Here is a 14,947-nt window from a genome sequence, read left to right on the forward strand (position 1 = left end):
AAAGAATCTAAAATTATATCCGAGTTTACAAACAATATGTAATTTTAATGTAAAATTTAATATATAAAGCATTTTGGTTATTTCACTGGAAAAGGATTACTTATTTAGTATACCCTGCAGACACATTTGAGCATCTACCTTACAGAATATAATGCTGGATTTGTTACCGCCTAGATTTAACTAAAAAATAATTCTGGTTGCATTAAATGCATAAAGGTGTAAAACAAACAGTATTTCCTGGCTTCAGAGAAACCTTTTTGATTAAAGAAGGAAATTCAGGACTACATAAAAACCCACATTTCATTATATATCTAAATGGAATGAGAATATGTAGCATAATCAAAGTAAAAAAAAAAAACACAATGAAAATAGGGGAAAATGTGTTTGTTGTTGATGAGAAGAAGAAGAAATGTAAGGAAGAAAACAGCCGAGCCATTCATATTGGTCATCTAGAATGAAGGAAAGGAGAGAAGCAAGGAAGAAGGACGAAATAAGGAAACAATAAAAAAGATAATGGAAATATGGGAAAATACGCAGTAGCCTAGTGTTTACTTATATTAACGTATTCATTAAAAAGATGAATGGGCACTTCCTGTGTCCACTTTTTAATTGTATTGTTTGGCTTTATGGTGTTCAGTTTTATGAATTCTACATAAATTTTGGATAGTAACCCCTTATCAGATGTATCACTGGTGAATATCTTCTTCCATTTAGTAGGTTGTCTCTGTTTTGTTGATGTCTTGATAAGAGAGTAGAAAACAATAAAGCTTGAAAGTGTTCTGAACAAATAATTAAACCATTTCTAATCAATATTTACCTTCTTTGTTGGCAACTCTAATGTAAGCTCAGAGGACTGAAGAAACTGGACCTGCTGTCTTTCCAACTTTGAAAGAAACCAAAACCTTTGAAGCAGCACAGACATAAGTCTAAACAGGTTCATGGTATTTCTTGTCTCACCATCTAATTATTTGACTTTGTCCGTTGCAAGTGATTGACTAGTTGATTGCATGGTTTATCCTCACAGGACATACCTAATTTTTCATTAATCTGTTTTGTGAAGGCTAGAAGCTCATCATTTGACACTAAAACCTATGAATTAGATCTCTCATAAAATCCCAGAGTATGACCTCACAAAGTGTGTCCTCAGGAATGAACTCCGCCTTCTACTATGGGCTCTTACTTGGCTTCGTTGTGGAGCAACACATATTCATTCTGCTTTTCTACTCTGTAAGGGCCTGAGAAACCTGTTTTTCACTCGGTCTGATTGGAGCTGGAAACTTTTTCTACCGCTACATAATTGCTGATTTTCATCTGCAGTCACAGCCATTCTCAAGTATGTATAATATCTTAGGTACTAGAGGCACAAAGATTAATAAAACTTTACTTGTACCTCCAGGAGCCCATATTCCAGTGGAAAAGAGGAGGAAAACACAAAACTAGAAATGAAAAGTCACAGGAGCTTTTAAGGGATCTGTGGAAGTCCTACTAGAGTTCGGGAGGTCTTCAAAAGTGTTGGGGAATGTCTTCCATGATCAACTTGGGTTTCATTCCAAGAAGAAGTGTAGGTGATACTGTGAGCCAGGTATCTGGGGAATTATAAGAGCTAGGTAGCTTTGATATAGGAAAGGTGGAGACTTGGACTTGGTTGGAGGGATGTGGAAGTGTGTCAGTTCTGATACTCAGGTGGCGTGCATTGGCACAGACTTACCCTTTAGTTGTGTATTTCATGTGTCCTAATTGTATACCTCTTACCGGTTGTTAAATATCTTAAATCTCACTTCTGGGTATAATGGGAAATGATTGGCAGATTAGGCCATACATTGAGGGCCATGTATGCCAAATTTGGGATTTGAATATAAAATAAAAAGGGGGTCAACTAAGATTATTAACAGAATGATTAAATAATTAAATTAGTTTAAGAGATAACTAACTCCCAGGAAAATGGGGAAGATGGAGGGAGAAAGATAGCATGAACTTTTAATCCATGTCCATCAGTCCAATTTAGCAAGTGAGAGAAGAAAAACTTTTTATTAGAAAGATGAACATTTACACTCAAACAGTACATTCCTTGCTAAATTTAGCATGTTCTTTTATTTTTGAAAAAATCAATCACTCAGGATTGAAAAGGAGGCATTTCAAATGTACTATATGTTCCAATTACTTTGAACATTATGTTCTAGGATGGTAAAATCAAAAAGCTCCTTTGTTCTTGGTCTCCTTCTCCACTGATAAACACCACATTCAAACCTGTACCCTTAACTTCAGCCTACACTGCCAGAACTGTATGGAGCCTTGACTCAGCGGGAGCCTTACAACCTCAAGGAGAAATGAAAAGAAAGTGGGGTTTATGTGCAAACCTTGACTACTACTGAAAAAATATTCAAAGCATAAAGTCTCATATGTTGTGTAAGTAAGCAAAAGCATATTCACAGATGAAAAAACTCTAGATCAGGTGTCAACAAACTTTGTTGGTAAAGGGTCTGATAGTAAATATTTTAGGGTTTATGGGACATATGGCCTCTGTTACAACTTCTACTCAAGTCTACCATCGTAGCCCCAAAGCAGTCACACACACTCTATAATAAATGAGTGTGACTGTTTTACAATAAAATTTATTTACACAATTAGGGAGGGTGCTAGATTTGTCCCATGGACCTTAGTTTGTCAGCACTGCTTTAGAGTGATTTATCACAGCGTCCTCCAACTTGGAGAAACATGTACATAAGACATTCATTGCACCAAATCATGTTACTCTTCTAGAAAACAATGAAAGAACATGCCTAGCTGGTGTAGCTCAATGGATATGAGCATGGGCTTGTGAACCAAAGGGTTGCTGGTTCAATTCCCAGTCAAGGCACATACCTGAGTTGTGGGCCAGGTTCCCAGTGGGGGGCGTATGAGTGGCAACCACACATTAATGTTTCTTTCACTCCCTCTTTCTTCTTCCCTTCCCCTCGCTCTAAAAATAAATAAATAAAATCTTAAAAAAAGAAAACAATGAAAGAACAAATGAATTTCATCTGGTTTCAGCACAGACTAATATTCTGTGTTTGCCTGTTTCTTCACAGATGTTTGATCATTCTCTTAAAGCAACTTTAAAGTTCTCTCTCTCCTGAAAACTGAATTTTATCAGAGTGTTTGCATGGACAAATAGTAATTCAGGTTGACTAGTCCATCTCATGATTGAATTTTTCTTGTTTACAGAATGTTGGATTGCCCCAGGTTTTATTTATCTTACTTAAAAAAAGAAGACATCTCCATTTCAGAATCATCTTTACTTACTACTGTCCTTATTAAAGGCTATTTTAATAATATATAGAAATAAATTAATATTTTATACCATAAGGGTCAAATTTATTATTGAAATTAAGGATGATCAAAGATCTAGTTATACCATAGTGGTTAATAATACAGGCTATCATCCAATGCCTTCTCTGCCACTTACTGCCTGTGTAGTCTTGACAAAATTAGTTGTCTTTCTGGCCTCTGTTCTCTCAGCAATAAAATGAGGTTAATAGCAATAGCTTCTAATAGAATTGTCATAAAAAGTCAATGAATTAATAAAACCAACCACTTAGTGCTTGATACACACAAACAATAGCTATTATTATCATCCAATTGTTTTTAAAGTTCACCTAAACAAATATTAAAATTGCAATCTGTCTTAAATTGCCAGAAGCCTTTGAGATGCAGAGGTCTCTAACACACAAACCCTAGTACTAGAAGAGGCCTTCAAAGTCATCAGCGGGTTTCATCCCTCACACAGGGATCCTTCTCTGTCCAATAACATCCAGGCCCTCTATTTTCCTTCTGGGAGTTTTCACTCATCAGATTGGATCCCTAGTGTCATTCAAAGCAACCGGTTTCATTTAAATTTAAGCTGCAAACTTGGTGAGCATGGCGACATCGATGGGACAAGTAATGCCTCTGAGTTTCATAGTCTTCATTGTAAGTCCGTATCTACTTCACATGGAACTTGTGAGAAATAGAATATATCTTACTCTTCACATTTTATCTGGAGTGTTTCAGAGATTTCCACTCCCCAGGTGGGAAAAGCATGAAAAGAAAACACATAGCTTTTCTCCACGATCTCCCTCCCTTCTCTCCTAAGAATGAGTAACTTATCTGTGTGTGAAACTACAGAGTTGAGCCTGTGTGACTCAGCCTTGACTCTTTATGGAGCAGTTTGCCCTCTGACCCGAGAAGTCTTTCTATTATCATTCTGAAAGCCATCTTCTAAAGCAGGGAAGTCCTGCTACTGCCCAGCCGTGCCTGTGACTCTGGGGGTGGGGGTAGCATTAGGAGTTCCATTTGGTCATGGGTCAAAGTCTCTTAATTAGTGGATGTGCATAAATCTCCATGACTCACTTCTTCTGGCTTTTAATTTGAGAACAAGGCTGTTTAACCAACCTTTAAAGCCCTAACAACACTGAGAATCTATGACATTACCGATGCGACAGTACTGGTACAAATGTTAAGTTGGTTATTTTAAGAACATTTCTCCTTTATACTATAGCCAAATCTTCTTTCTCTCCCACAGTTTATAATAAATGGAGTGATATGAAATGAAGATAACACATGATACCACTTACTACTGATGTAGTTTTCCTGGTTCTCCAATCTCTGTTGACAACTTCTCAGCCCACTGCCCCCTGGAGCCCTGCAACACATACATGGCCTCCCTTCTCACCTCCAAACTTACAAAGACCAGAGGGACTATCAGGAGAGTTTCCCATTTTCAAACCTTTACACGTACCTACCTCTACCCCTGACATATTTTTTATTTCCGTTTCAGTTCTGGAGCTGGTCTCCTCAGTTTGCTCCCTCCATGTGTGCTCTATCACCCAGTCCCACATTTGGGGGATTTTACACTACACATTGGACCCTTTTCATTTATTAAATTCTCCTATCCTACCTGGACCATAAAAGTAAACACCCAACTATTAAACAAACCTCTGTGGCTGGCTCCACATGCAATATGCAAATACCATGAATCATTAAAAAATGTAAAAAACCCTGAAAGATAAAGTTTCATATTGTTCAAAATGCCATAAATAAAATAAAAATTAAATGGCAGGAGGGAAAATATTTGCTTCACATGTCAATGAACTACTTTTTTTCCCCTCTTTTTATTATTGTTCAGATACAGTTGTCCCCATTCCCCCACCCATTACTCTTCCCTATCCTACCCATCCCCCACCTCCCACATTCAATCCTCTCCCTGTTGTCTTTGTCCATCGGTCCATCAACATGCTCCTTGACTCGACCCTTCCCCTTCTTAATTTATAAAGTGCTTTTATGTGAGTCAGTGATTTTCAACTGGTGAGTTGCAGCACACTGGGGTGCTGCAAAAGTTTTTAAAAGATGCAATACCTGTCTATTTAGTCAGGGGCACCGATTTCTTTTCCTTTAGGTTGTCAAGTAAAAACAAATGACAACAGTCAACACAATAATAGCCTCCTGGTGTGAATGAATCAAAATTATACCTTTTTTAAGGTATAATTTTGATTCATTCAAAAATTATATTTTTTCTCAGATCAGCAAAAAATATATTTCTTTGGTGTGCCACAGAATTTTAGTAATTAGTTTATGTATGCCATGAGATGAAAAGGTTGAAAATTGCTGATGTAAATCAATAAGGAAAATAAACAGAAAAAATGGACTAAGTGCATGATTGGGTAGCTTGTAGACCATATAAATATGTATCACTTATTGACATATGAAAGATGTACAATCCCAGTCATAATTGAAGAACTACAAGTTAAAAAATAATGATGTCAAATGCACCTAAAAGATTAACAAATGTCAAATAATTTAGTAATACCCTGTGTTGATACAGATGTAGAAATATACATGCTTTTTACTGTACAGCTTTGCTCACTGTTTATTTTTTATTATGATAAATTATTTGTTTGGAAAAAATAAAAATATCATGTTAAATATCTTTCTTTTGACCTGATTTTTCTTCCAGTTAAAGTTTTTTCATTCTCCATTCATTATTAGTTTAATTGCACAAAGTAGTGGCTTATACGCCATGAGTTTATTTTCTACCTTCCACTCACTTCTTAGCTACTTTATATTGAATGCTTTTATTTCTCCATTCGTCCATCTTTTGCTAAATCATTAATTACTACCATTTCAATAAATCCCAAAGCCCATTTAGTATTATTTTCACTTGATCTCCTAGAATCACTGACACTGCTGTTCTCTCCTTTAAACACCCTCCTCCAGGCTGGGTGACAAGACCCTCTCTGGGTTTTCCCCCTATATCTTTGGATTTCTTTCTCCTTCTCTTCTCTTCATACTTCATCTTTTTTCTAACCATTAAATTTTGAGGTTCCTCAAAGCTAAGTTCTTAGACTTTCTCTTTTTAAATTCTATACACCCATATATTCAGTTAATAAATCTGAATTAGATGCCTCACTCATTTTTATTTATAGCCTCTATGTCTCTTTTGAGCTCCAGACTCACATATTCTCCTACTTTATTGACTATTTTTATATTTGAAATGCACATTAGGTCAACTTATCCACAACTGAACTCATGACCTCCTCTCTGCCTCTTACATGAATTTTTCCCAGTTGTCTTCATTTCACTAAAGGTACAATCATTCATGTTGTCATACAACATAAAAACCTAGCAGTCATCCTTGACATTTTCCCCTACTCCTCCACAATATCCAACACATCAGCAGCTCCTACATTTATGTTTTTCAACTTGTTGAGTTGTACATGTTTAATGTATTCATTTTGGTGAGTTTGCATATACCTCTAATATTATCTCCACATGTAAGGTAATAAGCATATTTTAATTAATGAGTGGCTTTTGTTTTGCCACCTTTTTATATCCACACTGCCTTAGTCAACAGGATCACTTTTGTTATGGATACTGATACCCTGTATCTGCCTTCACTCATCTAATCCATGACCCATATCCCAGAAATATTGTTGGGAAAACCAAACCAATCATATTCTCATTCTCACAAAATAAATTCTTGTCCAGTAATGGGATAAAAGCACTTCAAGGGTGAAAATAGTGTCTCCTAGGCTCCTCTCCAAATTTTTCACCCATGACCCCTTTACTCTGTGCTCAACTCATATGATTCAGAAAATTTTGCATATCATCCTAGGCATATACATTTAAACAACTGGCTGTTTATAGAATTAGCATTAAACAATTATTAGTCTGTTCTTCCCAACTCACTGTAGACAACTCCAGGCAAAGTGGGGTGTGGTCTGGCTATCTTATTTACATTATAAATTCATAACAAAAATATGAACAATTTTTAAGGCATTTGCTAAGTTTATTTAATTTTCAAAAAAACCCTAAAACAGCAAAAAACAAAAATAAGGCAAAAGTAAACTGAGCTTATCACAAGTGTAGGAACATTTATGTTGCTTTAAAAATCCCTCATTGTGACACTGAGAATGTCCACTTGAATAAGAAACTGGTATGGTCTTGCCCAGTCATTTACTCTTTGAGTCTCATCTCTCTCCCTTGTAAAATGGGGGTTTCAGTACCAAGCTCGAAGTCATCTAAAACTGGCATGTCCAGGATCGTTCGTAGCATTTCATTAGTGTCTTTGTCTGTGTCTCTCCTCCCTCTCCCTCCTCTCACCATCTTCTCCCCTTACGTCTTCCCCTTGTTCTCTTTCTCCTTCCTGTTCTGTTTCTCTCCCTCCTTGTTTCCTAACATGTATGGCAATGCAATGAAAATAACTTTTTTTTTCACATAACAATTAAATGACACTGAGTGGCCCAAATGGAATACAATAATACTTGTTTTCAAATGGCTTTAATTTGAAATAAATACTCTGGCTTTATACAAGAATAAAGACTAATGTGTAATTCTGGTTAATACCTACTATCAGTTTTACTAGAACAATTACTTGTCATTCTATCCACAAAGATCTTTATTGGAATAAGCTCTTGTCCTTTCCATTTTAAAAAATATTAATGTAGCATGACCTTGTACTAAGGATTGTCAGTTATAATTCCCAAGTATATTTGCAGTTAAGTACATTTCCTCTTATGGCCTGGTAGCAATTATCATAAGACTCTCTGTTCTTTAGACAGAGAATTTAAGACACAGAGTCTTAATTCAAATATATAAATAATTTCAGTTAATCAAAGAAAACATAAAGCCATCTTTATATAGTTAAATTGCTAAAAATTATTCCTTGTTTCCAAGTTCATATTCAGGTTTATAATCATAAATATCTCAAATAATGTTTTCTGAGGTCAAGAACTAAAACAATGTATCCATTCTAGAAAAATAAGCCCCTTTACAAATGTTATTTTTGTTTAGATTACTGATCCTTTCCTGTTGTCAGAGTCAAAGTGTTTAGCAAGATATTTCAGGGGCCTGGACAGCACCTTTTTATTGGCAGTGAGACAGCAGATTACCCAGACCTCGAAGGAGAAGACCCAGTGGCCAAGCCCATATCACTCTTACATTCAACTGATGTGCAGCACAGATGGTGACATATGTTGATGGATTGTCTTAGCAGTAGAGTTACCTTAGTCCTGCCAAACATTTTAGTTGAATGGCCTATTAAAATTGCCTATCCCAATGCCCCCGGAGAGATTTACAAGTAACTACATCTGTTAAATGTGGGACACTCTAGGAAGTTCTGAATACAGATTCTTTTCTTGAAGCTTTGACTTCTAGTTTCTAAGAACCATCCATCCATGTTAAATTGCAGGTGGGCAAAGAAGGAAGCTTAAAGAGAGATTGGGAAAATATATGCAAACAAAATAGTCTCAAAATACTAACAAGAGTTATAGGGTAAATTGAGTAATTTTGGGAGGGAACATCAATTTTAAAATGCTAACAAATTTGAATTATGTAGGATAGTTTCTTATCTCACCAGGATTGATGAGGAAGTGGGACTTTGCTATACAATTATAACTTCCCTCTGTTTCTATTCTCTAGGAGACAGGCTGGTAGAGAAAAGCACTGGACTGAGAGTAATGATAAGAAGGCTCTTGTACAACTTTGACCATGTCATCCAAACTTCTGGAGTATTAATTTTCTCACAAAATGAGAGTGAGAAAATTATTGAATTTTGCTTTTCAACTCACTACCTCAGACCTCCAATTTTATGATCAGGAATACTTTGAACTTACTGAGAAAAAGTAAAACACAGTGCTAAATACTCAGTCTCTGGAGTTACACGAACTTATTTTAATTTTTCCTTCATCATGTACATCTATATGGCCTTCTTCATATCATTATTATTCAATATTTATTGAGTCATAAGGTCCTTGTCTATAAAGTGAGGATGATAATAGGACTCAACTGAAAGTTATTCTTAGATTTTTTTTTTTCATTGCACTTACTACCTTCGATATAAGCTTGTCATCTGTAAGGTCCATAAGAGTAGTGATTGTTGTCTGTTTTATTCGCTGACGCATCCCATCTTAACATATATAGTATAGGCACTCAACATTTGTCAAATGAACAATTAAATAAAACAATACATATAAAGTGCTTAGCATATTAATTGGAATACAGCATTTGACAAATGATCCTATAAATGGTTTTATTAATACATAGAGTGCTACTTCACTATGAAGAAGTAGGAATGGAAGAAATAGGAATGCTTCAAAGAGAAGGTGAAGGGGACTGAGGACCATACTGTTGTTTCCAAATATTTGAAAGAGTATTACATGTAATTTTCAAAAAACAAAAAAAGAAGAATGATTCAAGAGGTAGAAATGTCATAGAGTTATTTTTTTTAACTTAGAGTAAAAAAGCCTTTTCTAAAAACACTGCTCAAAGATGAAATGAAGTGGTGCTCAACTCGATGTTGGATTTTTAAAATCCTCTTTTTAATTGATTTTAGAGAGAGAGGAAGGGAGAAAAAGAGAGAAAAACAACGATGTGAGGAACATCGATCAGTCGCCTCTGGTATGTGCCCCAGATGGAGGTCAAACCCACAACCTAGGTGCTAGGAGCCCTGACTGGGAATCCAAACCACAAGTCGTTGGCGTACAGCACAGCGCTCCAAACAGCTGAGCCACCTGGCCAAGGCAATACTGAATTCTTAGTAGCCAGTCAATGAAAGGACTAAGAAATCTAATGAAAGGTTATCAAACTATTATTCTATAAATTAAATTAATTGAAGAGAAGTTCATGTAAACAGCATACACAGAATACATTTAAAAACACACAAAAATAATGAATTTTGTCCTGAGGGTGCTGTTAGCAATAAAAATACAGTGAGAAAGTAGCAAATGCAGTATAAACCAATTTTCCTTGTGTACATGTTATCAAAAACATTTACTTGTTGACACATTATGGCTCAAGAGAAATGAAATTGATTTGTCTTACTAATGTTGGCGAAAAAGCAAAAAGGAGACACAAAATCTTTTATTCCCTGTCAGAAAGACAGGGTTGTTCAAAGACAGCCTTTTCTTTTCTGTTCTTTTTTTTACTCGAGTGGCAACACTGCACTTGGGAATTCAAGAATATTGGCAGTGGGCGTGTTCCTGGGCTGTACGTTCCTGGGCTGCATGTTCCTGAGTGCGCACCACTCTTGCCGAGTAGGGATGATGTTAGGTAAAATGTATGACATCGATGAAAAAGCAATCTCTCAATATCACTGTTATGAAGGGTAGTTGGACTCAGATTAAAATAGCATATCAATCTACTGCCATCAGATCAGACAGAAAAGAACAAGGTACAAAGAGAGGCTATCAGTGGCTATCATAAAAGATGACTAAGCAGGAGCTCCGTCTGATCGCAGAAGGTCAGTTAAGCATTTGGAAAGTAAAGGAATTATTATTTTTTTGAATGAGCAATTAAAAATAATGAGTTAACGTTCTATTTTGGACAGCAATATTGAGGTAGATGCAGTGGTTCTGAAGGATTTCAATGTTCTTTAAATTGGCTGCCTACTAGAAAAGATATGTGATCAAATGATAACATTTTTGAGGTGAACTGTATTCACACATTCAAGCTAACGTGCCAAGTTACCCTAAAACAGTCCATCGGAGGGGGAGGGGAGACTCCGCCCATTGGCCAAGATGGGGGGAGATGGGGCCCCGAGCAAGCATGGAAAGCTAAAAGGATGAGTGGATAGGGCACCCAGCACTCCAAAACCTGGCAAGATAATTGGATTAGGAAAAAGCTCTCCCCTCCCTACCCATGTAAATACTGGGGGTTGAAGCAGGGAGATTAAGATATCTTTCAGATGGGAGTTCACCATATTCCCAGGTTGTGCTGCACTTGAATACAACATTTTCCTTCTTGTACCAACACCTGTTAGGCTTTTAGAAGCAGCAGGCTGCCGAACCTCGGTTTTTGGTCGGTATCTTACTGATTGCAATGGTTAATTTTATGTGACAGCTTGACTGGGCCATGGGGTGCCCAGACATCTATTTCATCAAATATTTTTCTGGGTGTGTCTATGAGGGCATTTCTAGATGAGATTAACTTTTGTATCAGTAGATTGAGTAATTCAGATTGTTCTTCCTAATGTGAATGGGCCTCATCCAATGAATTGAAGACATTAATAAAACAGAAAAGCTGAGTCAGTGGGAACTGGCCTATATTCCCACATGAATTGAAACATTGGTCTTTTCTGGTCTTCAGACTTACACTGAAACATTGTCTCTGCTTTGTCTCCCCACTTCGAGCTTTTGGACCAGAGCTACAAAATTGGCCCTCCTGGGTCTCTTGCTATATATACTCACACTATCATTTCTGTTTCTCTGGACAACCCTAATACACTGGTTCAACACCATCAGCAGGGAATGAACTGAGTTGTGCTAGTCAAGTGGATTATCCAGATATTAAAGTCAATCCCTGTACAAGTTAAACTTTTATAAAGTTGGCTGGTAACAATGTGGGTGATCAGGAAATGTAATAATACTTCTGTTGCATATAATAATGAGCCAGCCGTAGTTGGCTGGTGTGGCTCAGTGGATTGAGTGCTGGCCTACAAAACAAAAGGTCATGGGTTCGATTCCCATTCAGGGCACATGCCTGGGTTGCTAGGCCAGGTCCCCAGTTGGGGGCATGCAAGAGGCAACCAATTGATGTTCCCACACTGGTGTTTCTCTCCCTCTCTTTCTCCCTCCCCTTTCCCTCTTTCTAAAAGTAAATAAATAAAATCTTGTTTAAGAAAGTAAAATAAGAGTCAATTTTTGAACATTTTAAAAAATGTGTTGTAAAAGCAATTTCTTGCTTTCAAACCCAAAATTCTATAATTCTGTGTTATGAAATATGTTTTTGTAGTCATTCTCAAAATCAGTTTCAACAGCAGCAGCAAATAGTTTGAAATGTGTTTACTGACCAAGGGAATTATGCAAGCTTTTAAGAATCCATCTTTCATTACGGTCATTTTTTGGAAGACTTAAGGACTCATCATCTTTATATACTTATTCCTGTTATCAGCATTAATCAGCACATGGAATCTCTACTTATTTTCTATAATTATTTCCAGGCCGTGGTGTTTTATATTTAAGCTCTACTTCCACTCACAGGTTCGGCTTCCAAAGCATCTGTTCTTGTGCACCTCAAGATACCCTTTGATGCTGCCAATTTCCTGGTATTACCTCCTTGTAAGTTTTCTTACAGTCACTCACCTCCCCAGAAGCAGGAATTCTCCAGCTAGACCCAGGCGCCTCATGGCCATCAGTAGTCCTCGCACGGTCATGCCCTCGCAGAAGCAGGCTACCACTCGGGCCTTGGGCAAGTGACTCCTGAGCTTCTTGAGCAGTTTATCAAAGCTCTGCTCCCCCGCGTTGCTGTAGATTTTGTAAGAGTGGGCAATGCAGATTCCTTCCTTGGCTGACATATCTTTGAAAGCTTCCATCCCACTCTCTCCATAGTTGCCTGTGTGAAGATATAAGCAGAGGGGTAGTGAAATGGGAGTGTGGGATTCATCGGGTACAATTCGAGGGCAGAAGGGCTAGGAGCATGAAGGTTACTTGGTGGTTTTGGATTTGGAGCCCGAAGACCTGAAGGAGTTTTTGCTCTTTTAGTGATTTGCTCATTTGGGACAATTTATAATAAAACTACATTATATGTGTGTGTGTGTGTGTGTGTATAAACTTTTTAAAAGTTTTCACTGAGAGAGAGAATAAAATTAAAAATACAAGCAATTCAACTTCACATTTGACTCAAAAAAGCCTATAGTCTAGTGTGAGATGATAAGAAACATTTATCTGCAATTTTTTCCTTCTATCTCACTTCTCTTTTCTTCTCATTGTGTGATCATCTCACCCTTAGTCTTGTCACAGATAAATGTATAAGTTGGGAAAAACATTTAAAGGTTCTTTCTATACAATCATAGGGAAGTTAGGTATATTGGGCAACGATTGCAAATTTCTTTGAAAAATTTGGGAGTAAGGGATTGTTGGAGGTCTTTTAAAATTAATGGAAAATGGGAATCAATATTGACAATTGACTGTGTGCTAGGAAGTGTAAAATCTTTGTATATGGAACTGCACTTGACCCTCACAACAATGTTTTGAGGTACGCATTATGACCTCCATGATACAGATGAGAAAGCAGGTGAGGCAGTTAGGTTTACATCGCCCAGAGTTACACACACAGTGGGTGGAAGGCTGAATTCCACCCACAGATCTAAGGGCAACGATTCTGCTCCCTGCTTTCCTCTATGGCTGACTTCTCGAGACTCAGAAGCCCAATTATATCTGCATTTCTCTTTCCCAATTAAAGGTCATGAAGCTTCAATTTTAGATGATGTTGGAGCTCATTTTCTGAGTTTTCAAAAATTAGATATGTGAGGGGCATTGATTTGAAGAACACAGGTGACTATAATGGGACCCAAGCTGTGGGACATATAAAGGTGGAACTGGACTAATAATAACTAGACCTAAGAAATGAAATTTCATCAGGAGTAGATCTCAAATGAACAAGAGAGTACAAGGCATTCATTTGCACTGGTTTCACTATATTACCATATTAAAGGTAACATAAATAACTATTCATTTTGAATTTTGGAAAGTCAATTCATATATATTAGCTCACTGCTTCTCACACCAAGTGTGTGATAAAGGTAATACTATTTCTTTCACAGCAGATACACCTGAAGTTGCATTTAGCAAGCAGGTGGCAAGAGTCTTGGTTAGAATACATATCTTCTGACTCCTGACCCCATGTGTGTGCTCCACGACAGCACAGGTAATTTCTGCCAATGAGACCCTCAGACACTGAGGGTGGACTTCTGTGCAGTCTTATGGGGCAAAGCAGAACAAACCATCTTGAGTCCCAGCCAACACCACTGGTAGGCCAGATGCATCTTTACTTCTCCAGGATTAAACAACAAGGAGCCTGGATGATGATGGTGGGCGGGCAATATAGTTACTTTGCAATTAACAAAGTTTAAAGGGCTCTCTCTGAAAAATGTGCTAAGCAGCCTAAATTACTAGTTTTGTACTAATCAGAGTAATCTATTATTCTCTGATGTATTTTTAGCCAACTCCATTTTTCAACTATCTTAAACTTAACATTTTGATTAATGTTGGGCATTTGCTTAAATAATTTGAAATTAGATATATAGTGATTGTGATGGCATTAGTGAAAATTCTCAGTACATTCAGTTAAACAAGAAGAAATACCTGACACATTTGTAATCTTCGCTTTTCTCCTAACAGCTTTGTTTTAACATTCTCTTTTGTTTATACAGTAAGTTATATGGGAGCAGCTTGCAAAGGGAGATAAGTTCATAGTTATTATAAAGAGTTCTAATTTAGCTTGAATAGTCACTCTAAATCTCATCTTTCTCACCTGAAATTCAGAGGTAACACTGCCTAATGTATGGGCATTGTGTATATTATATTTAATATATGTAAAATTCTGACAGCCTGAACCCAATTAATTGCACCCATTGGAATTATAAAAAATATTCTAGGCATAGTTAAGCTGCTCTCCTTTGGAGCAACTAAAATAAATAATGTGTCAAATGGCATTA

The 14,947-nt window shown here is 36.9% G+C and overlaps 1 protein-coding gene across 2 annotated transcripts in view; it reads right to left on the reverse strand.

Moving 5' to 3' along the window:
- The window catches only part of GRM5 (glutamate metabotropic receptor 5), a 440,621-nt gene that overhangs the window by 260,205 nt on the left and 165,469 nt on the right, over positions 1 to 14,947 (reverse strand). For both annotated transcript variants that reach the window (XM_024572722.2, XM_053925460.1), the window contains exon 3: positions 12,594 to 12,843. In XM_024572722.2, coding sequence (XP_024428490.2) covers positions 12,594 to 12,843 — 250 coding nt within the window. The remainder of the gene's footprint in view (positions 1 to 12,593; positions 12,844 to 14,947) is intronic.

This window comes from Desmodus rotundus, chromosome 5 (genome assembly GCF_022682495.2).
Source record: "Desmodus rotundus isolate HL8 chromosome 5, HLdesRot8A.1, whole genome shotgun sequence".
Taxonomy (NCBI): Eukaryota; Metazoa; Chordata; class Mammalia; order Chiroptera; family Phyllostomidae; genus Desmodus; species Desmodus rotundus.